The sequence below is a fragment of the Lolium rigidum genome, chromosome 2 (assembly GCF_022539505.1).
Source record: "Lolium rigidum isolate FL_2022 chromosome 2, APGP_CSIRO_Lrig_0.1, whole genome shotgun sequence".
In the NCBI taxonomy this organism is placed as follows: Eukaryota; Viridiplantae; Streptophyta; class Magnoliopsida; order Poales; family Poaceae; genus Lolium; species Lolium rigidum.
Genome location: NC_061509.1, coordinates 169,055,533 through 169,073,838, shown reverse-complemented (window position 1 = coordinate 169,073,838; position 18,306 = coordinate 169,055,533). Strand labels below are relative to the sequence as shown.

General features: G+C 46.1%; 1 protein-coding gene across 1 annotated transcript; it reads right to left on the bottom strand.

The window, feature by feature from the left end:
- Positions 1-13,592: 13,592 nt before the first annotated feature.
- LOC124690296 lies at positions 13,593-15,764 on the bottom strand. Its single transcript, XM_047223695.1, has one exon. The coding sequence runs from the start codon at positions 15,762-15,764 to the stop codon at positions 13,593-13,595; it is 2,172 nt and encodes a 723-aa protein (XP_047079651.1).
- Between the last annotated feature and the right edge of the window lie 2,542 nt (positions 15,765-18,306).

The following is an 18,306-nucleotide window of genomic DNA, read 5'->3' as shown; positions in this document are numbered from 1 at the left end:
TTGGGTGAACAAATTACAGCTTGGGCAATTGACAAATAAAGAGAGCATGACAATGCACATACATATCATGATGAGTATAGTGAGATTTAATTGGGCATTACGACAAAGTACATAGACCGCCATCCAACCGCATCTATGCCTAAAAAGTCCACCTTCAGAGTTATCATCCGAACCCCTCCAGCATTAAGTTGCAAACAACAGACAATTGCATTAAGTATGGTGCGTAATGTAATCAACAACTACATCCTTAGACATAGCATCAATGTTTTATCCCTAGTGGCAACAAGCACAACACAACCTTAGAACTTTCTCGTCATCGTCCCGTGTGTCAATGCGCATGAACCCACTATCGAGCATAAGTACTCCCTCTTGGAGTTAAAAGTAAAAACTTGGCCAGAGCCTCTACTAGAAACGGAGAGCATGCAAGATCATAAACAACACATAAGCATAACTTTGATAATCAACATAACAAGTATTCTCTATTCATCGGATCCCAACAAACGCAACATATAGAATTACATATGGATGATCTTGATCATGATAGGCAGCTCACAAGATCCGACAATGATAGCACAATGGGGAGAAGACAACCATCTAGCTACTGCTATGGACCCATAGTCCAGGGGTAGACTACTCACTCATCACTCCGGAGGCGACCATGGCGGTGTAGAGTCCTCCGGGAGATGATTCCCCTCTCCGGCGAGGTGCCGGAGGCGATCTCCGGTGATCCCCCGAGATGGGATCGGCGGCGACGGCGTCTCAGCAATGTTTTCCGTATCGTGGCTCTCGGCATCGGGGGTTTCGTCACGGAGGCTATTTGTAGGCGGAAGGGCAGGTCAAGAGGCGGCACAGGGGCCCAAACCACGTGCCGGCGCGGCCAAGGGTGGGGCCGCGCCGCCCTAGGGTTTGGCCACCCCGTGGCCCCTCTTCGTCTCGTCTTCGGTCTTCCGGAAGCTTCGTGAGAAAATAGGCCTCCGGGCTTTTATTTCGTCCAATTCCGAGAATATTTCTTTACTAGGATTTCTGAAACCAAAAACAAGCAGAAAACAAAGAATCGGCACTTCGGCATCTTGTTAATAGGTTAGTTCCAGAAAATGCACGAATATGATATAAAGTGTGCATAAAACATGTAGATAACATCAATAATGTGGCATGGAACACAAGAAATTATCGATACGTTGGAGACGTATCAGACCCCACAAACCAAATCCCAATATCACTAATGCATATCCCTCACTTGATTGTCTAGTTCACATTACTCGAACGACAATCGAGTTATTTAAGTAAATGATGACAATCTTGACTATAGATTCTTCCCTTGTGCAAATGTTATGTTGAGACCTCTACTACATAGCACATACTTTGAACCCTTTGGCAAATATTCAAATTTTTAAATGAGAATTTGAGTATACATTCATTTTAGATTTCTATAATTCTTTCTCAACATGATTTCCTTTTGTGAAGCTGAAACCTATACCCCTAGACACTTTACCTTGAACCAATATCGTGTCTATCCAAATTCATTCTGAATCACTCTTCGACTTAGTTTAGAACTATTCAACTTACAAATGAGTAATTTGAGTAATTCCATTTATCATTAGTTCATATCCAATGCTATGCGTTATCTTGTGCTACTTTGATAAGTGTTGTCACACTATGTCAAATTGCATTTGAGACTAGTTGAATGCTTCAAGGAAAACTTTAAAAACATTGACATGGCCATATCTTCAAAACCCAACCTTGGTCCAAGTTAATCCCTCTATCCAAGAAAATCTTGAGTCCAAGCAGCCACCATCATATTCAAAATATCATTCATACATATTCAACCATATGCCCACTTAATCTTATTGGTTTATATCAAACTATTCAATTTACAAATGAGTTAATTGAGTAATTCAATATATCACAAATACATACCCAAGCCTATGTGTAAATCTATACTATTTTGAGTAATTGTTGTCACACTTATTCAATGGTATTGTTGTTGCACTATTTGTCACTTGTGTGATTCAATTCTCATGAGCCGCCCCAAATTATTTTCATGCTTTTGTAAGGCATAAAGATTCTTCAATTTTATATTGGATGGTCCATTACTTTCTAATCATGTGACTTAGCCATTCCAACACCCCAAGACCATACCTTGCAAGCCAAACCTCATGCCACACCTTAGTACCATAGAGCGATTTCCGATTGCTGTCTTGTTTGATTATGTTGTTGTTGAATGGTGTGCTTATGTTGTGCTATATTTTATCTTATAGTTCATGTGAAGAGCGACGTGTTTTGTTGAGAGAAATGAACGATCTTCAATTACCAAAAACGCAAGTGACATTCAATTCCTACCTATTTTATTTAAGCATTACTGTTTTCTTTTAACTAGTATGCATGGTAGAATTTTGTTTTAAAAGAGAAAAGTATTATGCTATGCTTAGCGATCCTAGTAGTGTGTAGCCACTCGTCAACCCACTAGTAGAAGTGCCTAGTTTGCCTAGCAACATCAAAATGTCGATGGTGTTTCATTTGTTGGTTGTGATAGTTAGATGGTTTAAAATTAACAACCTTACAAAATCACGTGTGGAGTCGTAGTCTTCTTGGCATTGTTTCGGCCGCTTGGCCTTTCTTCTATATAATTGATACGACTTCTAGGATGTATTCTTAAAAAACAAACTCATGTTCTCCTTGAATAAGCTCAGTTGCAACACATGTCTAACTAAGAAAATATTTAGTTCCGAACTATGCACAACTGTCATGCACCTACAAATCACGATATAATCTATGTAGCTAACGGTTTGAACCTGAGCTCTAGCTTAATTTTATGTGAACTAAGTATTCATTTTTTTATTTGTACTAGGAAAAATGCCAGTGCGTTGCACCGGGAAAAATTGCACGTTTAACGATGGCTGAAGTTCCACCACCATCACCGACGGTGGCCATTGTGTGGCACTAATGATAATACATCGTTGTGCGCACCGATGGTGTGCCGATGTGTATGTCACCGACTGTGATCAATCTAAAGACGACGAGCTTGGCCAACACACATGACAAAAGTCATTGAACCTCACCAATCAAGAAATGTTCAACATGAAAGGAAATAACATTGCGAATAAGTTTTCGTTGGCACGATGTTAGCGTTGGATTAGGATAACACCCTCATTAGACTTAGTTGTATCATTAGACTTAGTTGTATCGCATTGTATGTTTGTGGGATGCGATTGCTAAACTCTAAAAAATATTTGCAAACTTTGTTTTGCAATTTTATTCTAGCGTTTATAAATCTTTTTTCCCATTTTCATATTTTATATAAAATGAAAATAATACTTCCTCTGATCCTAAAAACACAACACTTAATATGGATAGGAGTGAGTAATATTCTTTTGACATGTTAAAAATCAAAATAGTTCCCAAATTTTTGAAAATGGTTGCATTTAAAAATCACAAAAAAAATCAAAGGTTATTCTTTCATATGTTTATATTTGTATCCCGATACCTCTCGATTCGCGCGCAAGCCCAACCTCCCCCCCCCCCCCCTCTCGCGATATCCTTCCTCCCTCTACCACCCTATCGCTCCATGGCGCCACCTTGAGCTACACGATACTGCCCAGTTCCTCTTGCTCCATCGTCTTGACCGTTGCTCGCCACCAGCTATTTCGAATTTGTCGGAAATTGACTTTAAAGGTTTTTTTGTTTATATTTTGAATTTGTTCCAAAAATTGTATTTTGAAAACAGTACAAACCAGCAGAACAATTCAAAAACAGAAATGATAAATGAGCCAGCGCCAAGAAACTACGACAAGCCAAGTGGGTCAAGAAACAAATAAGACGCCCGTGTCAAGCCCCTTGGCTGGCCACCATCACCTCCTTCGGTCCAAGTCAGAGCACGATCGCACATTCGCACCCCGTGTCTGTTTAATAAACACACCCCTGCCTCCAAATTGTAAACGCGATCAAGGCCAGCACATCCGCTCCTTCCTCAATATCCTCCTTCTTCTCAACCCGAGCGCTTTCCGGCCACCACCACATCCGCTCGAGAAAGACGCCCCCTCGTCCCCAACGAGCCCTCTCGGCTCACCGCCCGAGCGTCCTCCCTCCGGCGCATAGTCTCGATCCCCGTCCCGTGACGTTCAGCTCTACTCTCGCGCCCCGACGGCCGCCGCTGAACCCTGCTCTCGCCCCGACGGCCGCCGTGCCCGGACTCGTCCGTGAGGAGCTCCGACGGTCATTCAACCCTGTTTTCGCACCGACGGCCGCCGTCTCGGACCCGTCCGTGAGCAGCGCTCCGACGGCTCCACTCAAGCCTCGCCTCGACAGACACCCAGACGGCCGCTCAACCTTTCTGTCTCGCCCGCTCTTTTCCGCACCCAGCGCCGTCGTCGACCCGCTGCCAGCTCGTGCCTCGTGGTCGAGCTCCCCTCTTTCATGTGGTACTGCCAGACCAATCAATTGTGAAACTTCTTGTTGATTCACCTCGCTGAATTTCATGCCAATTAAAACGTATATAAACCGATGGTATTCATTGTAAGGAAACGATGTGGTACTATTCCTGATTCAATCGGTTGACTGCAAGTCCGGGGGATTTTTGTTACCAACGGAATTGGCTTGCGGCCCATTAATTGATGCACGAGTCCGTGAGCCTTTGACGAAGAACAGCCAGCGCGACTCGGGCGGAAGGAATAGCTCGGGTATAGAGAAAAAGAGACGAGCGAACCGGTACATGGCAACTGTGCGTATTATGCGTTTTGGTGGGAGGGCAAAACGGTCCCAAAAAAGCGTTGACGAAACTGCGTTGCTACGGCGTCTAAAATCGAGCATGTTTCCTAAACCTTAAACTCTTGCTACGACGTCACATTAAATAAAATGAAAGACCTTTTATATATTTATAAATGAATAGGAAACATGCTCCTGCCGTTAAAAAGGGAGAGAAACATATATATTGCAATGGTTGTCGGGTGTCCGTCGTGTGGAGTTGATAATGCCACCATGATGGCGAGCTCTTACTCCATGTGGTTGTTAAAAAACGTTACCGGTGGCCGCATCTTCGATGAACGACCTATCGATGAAGATGATGATGAAGTCCGCATAGTCCTTGTCGAGGCCGATAGGGTTAGCCTTGTGGTATATAGATTAATATTATTATATTTTTTCATTTGCAACATAAATGAAGTAGCTTCGCTACAATTTGTACGTTACAAATCGACATAGATTAAAAAAAATTATAGATGAGCTAGACTTTACTGAAAACTGAAAGCAAATTAAACCATGAACTAAAAACAATTTTGCATACACACAAGGATTTGTCTCATGACATCTCTCATTGGTCAGGAGAACACGAATTAATTTCCAATCAATGAGACGAACAAAAGTAAGAACCAAAAACGATGCCTGCTAATATGGGGTCAGGTAGAGCTCTATTGCTCCAAACAATCAACATCTAAAAGATCCATTGAATTGGCAACCTGAATCCACCCAAACATCTGGTGAGGTAGCAACTTTGTTTCAGCGAGCAGAGTAGCAGTAGCGATGGCGCTGTAGCGGCGACCGCGGTCTTCTTACTCTACTTCTTTTCTCGGCGTCGACTCTGTCTCCATTATGTCCCGACGCATCTTTCCCAGCCGTTGTAAGCTCTTCTTCCCTCTTCTCTCTAGCGGTGCTGGCCTGTGATATGTTAGTGACACGATCCATCATGATTTATTAGAGATTCCATTAGATCAGATATGCCAAAAATGCTACTCCCGTCTCCTAGCTTCCAATCTGATTCGGCTTCTCTTTTTAGCAAATCTAAGTATTTTGTTTTCCAATGCTTAATTTGATCAGCATCAAATAACTCCATGGTTTGGCGGTTTCCTTGTGCATGTGTTGGATCTTCCATTTTCTGTTGGGCATTGACAGGCACGAAAGTCTTCCGTTGCAAAAACGTCTTATGAGAAAAATTTAAAGGAAACACGCCGGCCCAGCCAGACCAGGTTGGCACACCTATTAACTTGGCCCCGACCGGAGCGGACGGACACACCACCCAAACCATATCGCTAATCCTTGGCCGACTCCATCCCCAGTCCATTCTCCTTCCTCGCCCCTATCCATGGAGCCACGCCGCCTCTCTCTCTCGTTCACCCCTCGTCCTCCTCCTTTGCCCTCCCACCATCATCCCCAACGCCCACAGTGGGACCCAATGGCCAGAATATTTTCCGGGATCCATCTTATACTTTCCTTCCTCATAGCCACCATCTGTGAAATTCCTCTTTCAATCCGCTCCAGCATGCCCAGCGTGCAATTCCTCTTTCAATCCGCTCCCGCATGCCACCATCAAGCCGTTTATTAATTCGCATATATGCTTCTGTTTGCTGTTCCAAGTTGGCTCGTTGTAGCACAAAAAACTCACGGATATAAAGTGGTGAGAGTTTGTTTATACGATCGAGGTGGGACTATATTTCGACTCTAAAACATCGCATCTTCTCTGTTTCTATCCGCAACCTTAAGGCTGGCTAGCTAGCTGGGCCAAAAGCCCAATGCATACGCGCGACCGATCAATCGGTCGATCCGAACCAAGCGAACAGTTTTCGCATAAGCGGTGGCACATAGTGTAATATTTCCAACCTTAAGCTAACAGTTGTGGGCAAAACGGTCCAAAAAAAGCGTTGACGAAACTTTTTGGCAGAAACCTTAGCTCCTTTATTATTAGGTATAGGTATAGATTTCCTGAATGCTGAGGACTTTCTTTTGAGCTTGTTTCCTGTGGACGAGAGAAAAAATCAGCACCAATGTACATGTCCTCCCATCTCCTACAACAGGATACTACCTCACATACCCTGATTGCTGGCAGTTTGAGGGCGGCGGTTTGGTATAATGCCGCTATGCTTGTTTTTTCAGGCATTTTTTAAAAAACTGCCGTTAATGTAGGGTCAGTTCTAGGCAATTCTGAAAGTGCCGGTATTGTTTGCAAGGATGCAGGCAGTTTAGGAAAGCACTGACAATGTTGCCGCGATTACATGCATTTTGAGAATCGCCGTAAATTTTTTGATTTTCTCCAAGTTTATACTGCTAAATGTGCATTTTGAGAATCGCCGTACAATCGTAACAACGGCATCACAATAATAGCCGCCGGCCGAATCAGCCGCCGCTAGCCGGAACCACAAGGTCGCCATCTCCTACATCGGTTCGCCGCCGCCGCGGCGATCTCCATCACCCACGCGCACGCGTCCGCGCCCGTGAAACCCTAGCAGTGGGCCTCAGGCTCCCACGCGTGCGCCTCCGGCTGTCCCTCCTCGTCGAATACCACGGTGCGTTCCCTTCGTCTTCGCTCTCCCACGACGCTCTCCCTAGAGGCGCACGGCTTCACCGCACCATCACGTGCTTGCGAGCTCGAGGCCATGGCGGTGGGCCGCGGACTGCTAGGAGGCGGGGCATGGCTGGCGCTCCGCTGGCTAATCCCCGACGAGGTGGCGCGAGGCCGACGAGGGTGAGGATGTTGCTCCGCGTCATGGTGCATTCGGTTGCTTCACAGTACATTGGAGGCTCCCTGCCATCCTCACACGCTTGGTGTTTGGGCAAATGCTGCTTTTGACCTAAATATCGCTGCTGTTGTGAGAAGAGAGGCAACACCCCGGCACCGCCCTGTCGGACATTGTCAGCTGACACCGCCTCCTTGGAGGAGCAACGTCGGGGACGGGAAGATGCAACGCGATCGGAGGAACAACGCTAGTGGTTGTGTTGCTTCTGCCACGAACCGATGTGTCGCCGGTATGAGTAGAGCAAGTGGCACCGCCTCGATTTGGAGGGATCTAGGATGTGGACCGCGGCTATTGGCGCCGCCACACCATCCTCTACTTCTACTGCAGGAGACTGCGTCGCTAGGGATCCTCCTGCTCCGCATCCAGTACTGCTGCATCTGCCTCCGCTTGGGGCGGTATATACTTGGGTTTGGTGCACGTCGCGGGGCTTTCCTAGATCATGATAGTTAGGTACTGCCAATTTCTGAAATTATTTGATGCCGATGTATGAAAATTCTGAATAACAGATGTCTAGTTTCATGATGCCTGACTTGTGGTCTAGCTACACCGATTTGAATAAGTTTTGTCTTGTTCTAGCTCAAGATCGATGCGTGACTTGTGGTCTTGTACTGGGTACCTGTTTGACTAGTTCTGCTCCTTAATTTATATGATTGCATAGGATTAATTTAGTAGGTCTTCTGAGTTCTACTTCATTCATGGTTTACCATTTAACTTCTCTGATGATTTTAGAACTTTCTGCTACCTCGGTCTGTTGGTCCTTAATCTGTACTGTCCTAGATGAACTATGCAGCACGTTTGGTTACTTTGTTGATCTTTAGCTTTCTGTACTTGTTCATTCTGTGCCATTTTTGTGCTCGTTGCATTGCTCATGTTTGACCAGTAGATCACAGTCCTTGATTTATTATCACTGAAACTCAAACTTGAGCAAGCTAGGCTCTTCAGCCATAGTACTGTTATGCAAAGGCTCTTAGACCTCCTAGGCAACCTAAACATGCTGGGAGTTAGGGGTTGATAATTTGACGCCACTTGCATAGCTCTTTTTTCTGTTGACAAAATCTAAAATGAATTAATTTGAATGTTTTTCTGGAGTTCATTGTTAATAGGTTTTAGTTTTGATTAAGTAACATTACAAGTTGAGATTCACTAATCAGTTCCCCATTTAGCAGAACTTCTCAGATGCGTTGCGGTGGGGAGGGACCTGCCCGTGCTGGAGGCGCTCGATTTGGAGAGGCCAGATCTGCAGCGGCGGTGCTCGACGGTTGCATCAGTGCTGGGTCTTCTTCCCGGTGGCTTGGAGAAGCAAGAGGATTGCACGGAGGATGGCAGGACGGCTCCTACAGCACCAGAGTAGCGGGAGGACACTACAGCACCAGAGTAGCGGGAGAACACTTGCTGGTTCACGGTGATTGCGCTCCTCATCGCAGTGGCGTGTGTGTTGGGACCGATGCCGGTGCTCAAACAGTATGGTGTCCCATATACTGTAAGCAACCATGCAGAATCTGCATCTGTTAACTGTTTTGTCAGTAGTGCTTGCTTTAAGTCACTTGGACTGAGCAACTAAGTGAATGTGGCATCATCTGATGTTCATTTAAAACAGGTGTTTGTGATGTATCTTGATTTGGTGATGTACCTTCACCACCATGGTCACGAGGGCCTCCCTTGGTATCGCGGCGAGGTACGTGCTATATAAATTCACTTTTTTTGTTGAGGAAAGTATACTAATTAATTGCAAGTTAGTAATAAATTAATAACATAATCTTCTACACATAGTTAATGAGTTATGTGCACCCTATTCATTCTTCACTTTGTACTTCTTGTCATGGCATATGTACCCGACTCAGTTGCAGAAAAATAGGAATACCTCAGCTTCTGAACATCTTAATTGTAATAGTGTTGGTATCCAGTCCTATAAAAAAAGTGTTGGTATCCAGGGAAAATTAATTAAGCCCGGTAAGTTGGAGTATTATTTAACATGTGCACTGTCTGAAAAATCCCTCTAATTGCAGGAGTACCTATTCTATTGAAATTATGGATTGTTTCTCATGAAACTCATTGATGCTGATGGAACTCCATTGCTGCAAACTTCCTGCAAATTTGCATGACATTTGACCAAGTTAAACCTAGTGAATCTGAGCCTGAGGGAACATTGTAAACTTTAGAAGGAAAAGGGGCTGATCTTGGCATCTGAGGTACCACCACACTCGATATCACTTGTATAGCTTGTGTACTTGTCTTGCAAATGAACTGGATCGCTTGTATTGCAATGTTGCAGTTAACTGGAGCAGAAGGAGGACGACACCACATCTCCCCTGGATCAGTATTCCGGGTCTGTGCGGTGGTGCAGTTGCCCAAGCTCGGATGGGACCGAATCAGGTGAAGCTCTCGTGCTCACCTCAAAGCTGCTATTCCCAACATCCATTAACTCAAGTAGTCCATCTTAGGTATGTTAAGGCACACCTTCTTAGATAATATTGTTCCATTTGTTAAACTTAGTCCTTGCATGATCTCCTAGCTTTAGTTTCTTGAGCAACTACTTCCTAGCTACTAGTAGCATCGTGCATGCATAGCTTGGGCTTCAAATGAACCCAACTAGAGCAATCCAGACTGGAGCTGCACAAGAAATCTGCAGTGTCCCTTACCAACTAGAGCAATCTCTTTTGATCTGTTTGTTAGGCACTAGTCAAAGTAGTCACTGCTGCTACCCCTCCTGTCCTGAATAATGATTGGGTGATTGAGCGCCACATGAGATGATGCCGCCCCGCCGATTGAGGCCCCCTACTTTTGGGCTCCTGCTTCTAGAGAAGCTCGCTTTTGGAAAAATGATGGGGAAAATCTGTGGTTGGCAGAAGCTTAAAGAATCCTATCCCTTCTATTCTTTTTGGCTTCTAAAAACTTAGCTTGTCGATGTGTTGAGTTGTAAAAAGTCTATAATGACCCTAAAATGTTATATGTGATCTAACACTTCCATGTGAAAGCTACCACAATACCAATGATGGAAAGATGTTGAAAAATCCTCGCCGCCTAGCTTTTGGTAGGAAGATGCCTTGTGCTGGTGTGAGAGTCATCGGGCATGCAGCTCCATGGGAGCAAAGTCTCCCTCAAAGCCCTAGGCTTTCCAAGTTGAGGCGAAGATACAAGAATGATGGTGCTTGTGATCCTAATTTCCGGGCGGTAGTTGACAGGGTGGTGGCATGTGCCTTGGCTGAAACAGGTATGGCACAAGGACTTCCACCCTTGGATCCTTGTGCCGATAGTATGCATCGATCGAATGACCCGCCCCTGCCAGTCCGTTAAACCGAGTAGCATTGACTCCATCAAGTGGTTCAGCCGACGATATCAGAGTTAGCGTTGTCGGCTCAATCACACCTCATTGTTGGAATAATACTGGTACTATAATTGAGTTGGTCACTCTGTCAATGATTGCATATCATGAGTTTTGATCTAATACTCCCTCTGTTTTTAGATATAAGGTGTATAGTTTTTAGCATCAAAATTAAGAAACACATATTAAGAGAAAACTACATAAGATTTTGACGGGATTGATCTTGGAAATAGAGGAGTTTTCAAAAGATAAGGAAACAAAAGCAAACCCATAAATAATATCCACACAGGTTATCCACCAAAAATATACCACATATTTTGGAGATTTTTCTCAAAAAATTATACACCTTATATCTAAAACGGACGGAGTATTTAATAGGACCAGTACACACTGGTGTGGATTAAAAAAAGTAATGTCCTTACATTATTGCCATATATGCATCTATGCACCAATAATATTATGGCATACAATATTTTTCTTTCATATATTTCTTATTTGAAACTTAATTATTGGCACACACTTTTTTATTGCCAATACATCTTTGCACAATGATCTAATTCAATTCATTTATTTCAGGGATTATAGCACTAATGATATATTTTATAGGTATATTTTCTTTTATGTTCTATCCATTTCCTATTATGAGAAATTTTCTGATTCGTAGGAAGAAAGTTCTTCGTTATTCAGTTCTATCATGCTAAATGTTACTATTACAAGACACAGCTGTTGGTATGCATCTTACCCTGTTCAGTTAACTACTCTCTCTCCTCATTGCCTACATCTTTGAAGCACCTAATTATCTTTTGCATGATCTTGTCCTATTTACCTTGCAACGGAGACACCACGGGAAGATGCGGCATGTGAGGATATCAGCAACCCGAAGATGAGTATCCTTTTAACGTGATATTATATATTGTTCACATCCATTGAACTTAATTAGCTGTAAACTTGTACAAAGTTATAATTTTGTTGAGATGGATGTCTCATGTACGCGACAAAAGAAATCACGCTTGATGTAACAACTCTCTTACTAATTTGTGGACTAGTTGAGCTGCAATTATAAGCATGAACTAGTGCATTCATACATATAACAGCCGGAATTGTATTACATACGATGAATATGTTATTATTTCCTTTCCCCTGCAAAATGAACCAACGACGGGCAGATATTAACGAACAATCAATGTTAAACACTTTCATATGATGGCGGATAAAAAACTCGAACGTCACTTGATGCTCACCAATACGATATGTAGTTCAAAGGTGATGCCACTCGAATTTTACTAATGACAACTATTTGAAGAATCGGCGCCTCACTACAAATACAAAGACCTAGGGAAAAAGAGAAGCGCACGTCATTAATTACAAGATGATGGTCATATTTTACCAATTCTCGTCAACTGGGTAACTTCTGCTAATAGATGTTTTCATATATTGATGCCATCAGATACTTCACGAGTGAGCCGCGACTCGCCAGATTTACGTATACCGGTGACGCCTTCAGGGGGTCATTATTGTGACGGCTACGATGTACCAGCGACGGGAAAATGAACGTCATGGGAGAGTTTACCAGTAACACTATACTAATGGTGGTCTCTTCTACGGTCAGCGGTGCGGAAAACACGCTCGTCACTGGTAAGCCTTTTTTCGGTAGTAAATAACCATTTTTCCACTTGAGATACTTCTATTTTAAATAAAAATTACATTGATTGTATACTTCCCATGCCATTTATCATCTTTCTTACCATGTGACTCTCATTTTTTGGGCAGGTTTAATGAAAGCGAGGAATCATTTTTCAGGTTTGGACCTTCAACATATTTTATATGGCTATATAGGTCCGTGGCGCACCCAAAAGTGGTGCGTCACAGATGCTAAATTACAAGTAGTGCATCGATAAAAGTGGTGCGTCAGGGGTATCTTGGACCGAGATGGCCGATACGGTCCCACCTACCCGTGGCGCACATGTATGTGCTGCGCCGCGGCTAATTAAAAATTTTAAATTTTAAATTAGGGGTCCCTCCGCTCTACTCTCGTGGACCGCGTTTTCTGTTTTTTGAAAAAATGATAGAAACTTTAAATTTGAAAATCCTTTCAGACGTAGTTACATTACACAATCTAGTTTTTAGGAAAATTAATAAACTTGAATTTTGAAAAAATTTGCACAAAGATGCTATGTTTAGATAAAAACATCTCTGGATTTTGTTTACGACTTCGAATGAAAATGTTTCTTATATGGAAAATTATCTACATAAAAAAATACATCCGATTTTAACTAACACACTCGGCAAAATAAATTTTCCGGTAGTGATGGTCCCTACGTTTATTTGTGTATAATTATGGTTATGAGGGTGGTTGTACCTCCATTCTACCAGAGTTTAAACTATAGGTTTGACATCTGTGTATCTTACAAAGGTGGAATATTTTTCAGTGGAAGGCGACGTTTCCGTCGACAGCGAGACGCCTGTGGTGGCTTCGTTAATTTCAAGATTCGATCTGCCGGTCAGACTTTCGAAAGTGCTCATAGAGGTAGGGTGTGCGTGCGTTTATAAGGATGGGTGTATGCTCTGTTTGTACAGTGTTTCTAAAAAAAAACCCATAAGTTTATTAATAAATTGTTCAGTCCTTGTACGATTAAATGATACATTCATACATGATGAAATACACACACCACACCAACATGCCTACACGATTACATTACATTACAAATCACAATGCAGACGAAATACACGACCACACGATTGATTAGGTACGTAGTTGCGGATTGGCCTCAGTCCTTCTTCATCAGCTCCAACGCCGACGTGACGAGGGAGCAAACATTCATGGTGTGTCGACTGAGCCCGACACTTCCGGAGAAGACATTGAAGCACTCCAGCTGCGATGTGGTTTCAGCGACACGCCTCAGCTCTCCCTCCATCCCGAGCTCCACGAACAGGGCGACGTAGCGAGCGTCCGAACGCATCATGGCGACGGCAAGTTCGATGGTGTACCGGCGGATTCGAGGCACATCCATGGACGGGCGACTGTATTGACGCAGCACCTGCACTAGCGTCCCCGCCAGGACCGTGTCCACCACTCTGGCCGTGGCTAGGCTTGCTTTGAGCTCCCTCGGCTCCATAAACTGGAGCATCTGCGCCGCAAGCCCGAGGAAGATGTTGAGGACTTTCTCCTTCTCCACCATGATTGTCCTCAACACCTTGGCGGCACCGGCGGTGACCCCTCTCAGCTTGAGCTGCCACTCATCGCCGGCATAGGAGCATAGGTTGTGCAGGATCCTAGCGGCACCTACGATGACGATAGGGTCGTTCAGCGCGGCGATGAGCCTCCCGACCCCTCCGCCAAGAGCGATTATGATCGCCCCACAGTTGTTCTTGCTCTCTAGGGCCAACATCGCGAGCGCCTCGCCGGCCTCCACCCGGACCGCGTCTGCCTGTTGAAACTCTGTCGTCGCCACCGGAGACAAGAACATGGAGACAAGCACTCTCACCACGCTGCCCGTCCCGCCGATGACCTCTCTCGCCTCCTCGTCCATGGCAAGGCTCGTTAGTATCTCAATGGCCAGCTGGTGCAGCTCGGATTGGACCTTCTTGTCATGGTGCTGCAGCACCTCCCTGACATTGCTCACGGTAAAGACGATGTCGGTTAGCTCCCTCCGGAGCAGCTTCCCGGTGTTTCCCGTCGTTCCTGCCAGCCTCTTCACTACGCAGAGCGACTGCTTCACCGCCTTGAGCCTCATGTCCCTCGGCGTCGTCGTGGCCAGGCGCCCATGGTCGATGCTTGAGTAGGAGATGATCTTGTCGAGGAGGCCACGCGTGTTGCCGATCTTGTCGCAGTTATCGTGATCTTGAGCCAGCTTGTTGAGAATGGAGAGGCCGAGGATGTTGAGCTCGTCGAGGTCAGCGTAGAGAAGCGAGGCGACGGACTCTATAGCACCGGGGATGCCGATGATGCGGAGGGCGACGTGCTTCCTTCCTGTGAGCATGGACACCACAACTGCGGCCGATCGCCGGACCTCCCTCTCCGCCGAGTCCTTCCAGCTGAGCATCTCGATGAGCCTCTCGATGGTGGGGGCGGAAACGCCTATCTTACGGAGCGCGGCGTCGGCGAAGCGGTCAGACTCGGCGAGAGAGACGAGGATGCCGACGCCAAGGCTCTGCTCGTCGTGGGAGCCAGCGGTGACGAGGTCGTCGGCGTAGGAGACGAGGTCCATGTGAAGGCCGTCGAAAATGCTACCGTTGAGGCAGCATGAGTAGGAGTCATAGAAGAAGCGGCGGACGGTGACCTCGCCGCCGCAGGCGTTAGCAAGGTTGTAGTCCTCAGCGACGCGCTCGAGAAGGCGTCGGTGGCCCATCTTCCACTGCCACAGCGCCTTCTCGGCGAGGAACAGGAGTGCCTCAGCGAGGGCGAGGCCGTAGAAGATGTTCAGCGCGGCGCCCCGGTTGGTGCGGGCCTCCTCGCTACCGCCATAGTGCTGGTGGAGGAGGCGGATGAGGGAGAGGGACACACACGCCGAGGCGGAGACGAGCTGCATCCAGGAGAAGGCGCGCACAATAGCGCAGGACACGGGTCGGTGGCGGCGCCAAGTGGCCTGGTGCTGCCACTCCAGCTCGTGGCTACGGCCAAGGATGCGGGTGCCCTCGATTAGGAGGAGGCCCGTGATGCACCAGAAGTCAGTCCGGCCCAGCGTGATGGCGAACCCGGCGAGGAGGACGACCGTGGCCCAGACGAAGGCCAGCGTGCCGAGACGGCTCGCGGCTTTCTCGAGGACGGCGAGCTGGAGGGCCAGCACGGTGAGGCGGCGCTCCGGAGACGGCACTTCTTCGCCGGTGTCGGAGCGGGTGCGCACGTGCGGCGTGTCCTTCTGCGGCTCGAACAGAGTCGGCAGCTGGTCAGGAATCCTGACGCGGATGCTCGGGGCAGCGAAGCTAGCACGACGATCCATTGCAAAGAACCTTTCTTCTGTTGCTTCACAATGTGCTTAGCGCTTACCGATGCCAGTGAGTGTGTGAGTCTTGCCACTGCATATGCACTACGTATTTATAGGCGTTCAAATGCTATGTAGTAACAACGTACGCGAGAACTTGTGGCATTCTTGAACTTGTGGGTATATTGTTGATTTTTTGCGTGGTGACGATAGTGTCTGTTGGGAATTCCTGGATGAAGACTATTCTTAATTTTTCTTGTTACGAGAGAATGTTGCCGTTAAGGCAGGAGGTTGCCCCTAAAGTTGGATTTTTTCTATAGATAGCACCTATGGCTCATTTGGCTGGCAAAAAGTATCCAATGGGGCTGCTACAAATAGTCTACTAAATCAATAGCGATTAGATTTTTTATAAATCATTATCATATAATTGTGCTTTTTCACTGTTAACAAAAATATATAAAATAAAGGATCTACAAACTATTCATCAAATTTAAATAGGAGTACTAATCATTGCACACAAATGTTACCTGCCATAGTTTCCCCCTCTCTCTTCCAGAAATAGAGTTTGAATTCGGACAACAACGTTTGTGTGCAATGATTATCTTGCTTACTCTGTCATACTCTAACGACCTCTAGGTTGTCAAAATAAATCAAGCCCTGTGAATACCATATATAAACACCCGGTCACGCCATTGTTGTGAACAACCAAAGGTTGCTGCAATGCAAATCTCTCCTCTCCAGAAAGAGCAAGTTTTCTTCTGTTGGGCCGAACTGCGCTTATTTTCCTTCAGTTCTCATGCTGTAATATCGTCTCGTCCCGGTGGCTACTTCTGTTCCATTGATGATATGAAGAATTCCAATATCCAAGTTTAGATGATCAAGGACCTTGTGAAAACTATGAAATAGAGCAAATTTTTTTTTTTTGGCAGAGACAAGACAGTGGTATGTATATGAGCCTGCATAGACTGAAGACTAGGAACAGAAGCCCAACAATAGAGCAAGTACACAACACCATAACATAGCCACTGGGACTTGGCCACTTGGACACAGTCTAATCCTCCATTCTCAGTGTATGATACCATGTTTTCTCTTCCTTTTGTCTGATCAAGCGAAGTGCATTTGAAGATCACACCAGGACGAAGGCATTGTTGCCAAGAAGTGGGGATGTTGCTAGTTTTTTTTATCTCCAGTTGAAACAAAGTCACGTGTGGAGTCGTAGCCTTCTTGGCATTGTTTCGGCCGCTTGGCCTTTCTTCTATATAATTGATACGACTTCTAGGATGTATTCTTAAAAAAGAAACTCATGTTCTCCTTGAATAAGCTCAGTTCCAGCACATGTCCAACTAAGAAAATCTTTAGTTCCGAACTATGCACAACTGTCATGCACCTACAAATCACGATGTAATCTATGTAGCTAACGGTTTGAACCTGAGCTCTAGCTTAATTTTATGTGAACTAAGTATTCATTTTTTTATTTCTATTTCCTGAATGCTGAGGACTTTCTTTTGAGCTTGTTTCCTGTGGACGAGAGGAAAAATCAGCACCAATGTACATGTCCTCCCATCTCCTACAACAGGACACTACCTCACGTACCCTGATTGCCGGCAGTTTGAGGGCCGCGTTTTGGTATAATGCCGCTAATGCTTGTTTTTTCAGGCATTTTAGGAAAGCGCCGACAATGTTGCCGCGATTACAGGCATTTTGAGAATCGCCGTACAATTTTTGATTTTCTCCAAGTTTATACTGCTAAATGTGCATTTTGAGAATCGCCGTACAATCGTAACAGCGGCATCACAATAATAGCCGCCGGCCGAATCAGCCGCTGCTAGCCGGAACCACAAGGTCGCCATCTCCTACATCGGTTCGCCGCCGCCGCGGCGATCTCCATCACCCACGCGCACGCGTCCGCGCCCGTGAAACCCTAGCGGTGGGCCTCAGGCTCCCGCGCGTGCGCCTCCGGCTGTCCCTCCTCGTCGAATACCACGGTGCGTTCCCTTCGTCTGCGCTCTCCCACGACGCTCTCCCTAGAGGCGCACGGCTTCACCGCACCATCACGTGCTTGCGAGCTCGAGGCCATGGCGGTGGGCCGCGGACTGCTAGGAGGCGGGGCTTGGCTGGCGCTCCGCTGGCTAATCCCCGACGAGGTGGCGCGAGGCCGACGAGGGTGAGGATGTTGCTCCGCGTCATGGTGCATTCGGTTGCTTCACAGTACATTGGAGGCTCCCTGCCATCCTCACACGCTTGGTGTTTGGGCAAATGCTGCTTTTGACCTAAATATCGCTGCTGTTGTGAGAAGAGAGGCAACACCCCGGCACCGCCCTGTCGGACATTGTCAGCTGACACCGCCTCCTTGGAGGAGCAACGTCGGGGACGGGAAGATGCAACGCGATCGGAGGAACAACGCTAGTGGTTGTGTTGCTTCTGCCACGAACCGATGTGTCGCCGGTATGAGTAGAGCAAGTGGCGCCGCCTCGATTTGGAGGGATCTAGGGTGTGGACCGCAGCTACTGGCGCCGCCACACCATCCTCTACTTCTACTGCAGGAGACTGCGTCGCTAGG

Excerpts from the sequence above, each read along its gene's own strand:
- LOC124690296 (XM_047223695.1), bottom strand. The coding sequence starts at position 15,764 with ATGGATCGTCGTGCTAGCTTCGCTGCCCCGAGCATCCGCGTCAGGATT.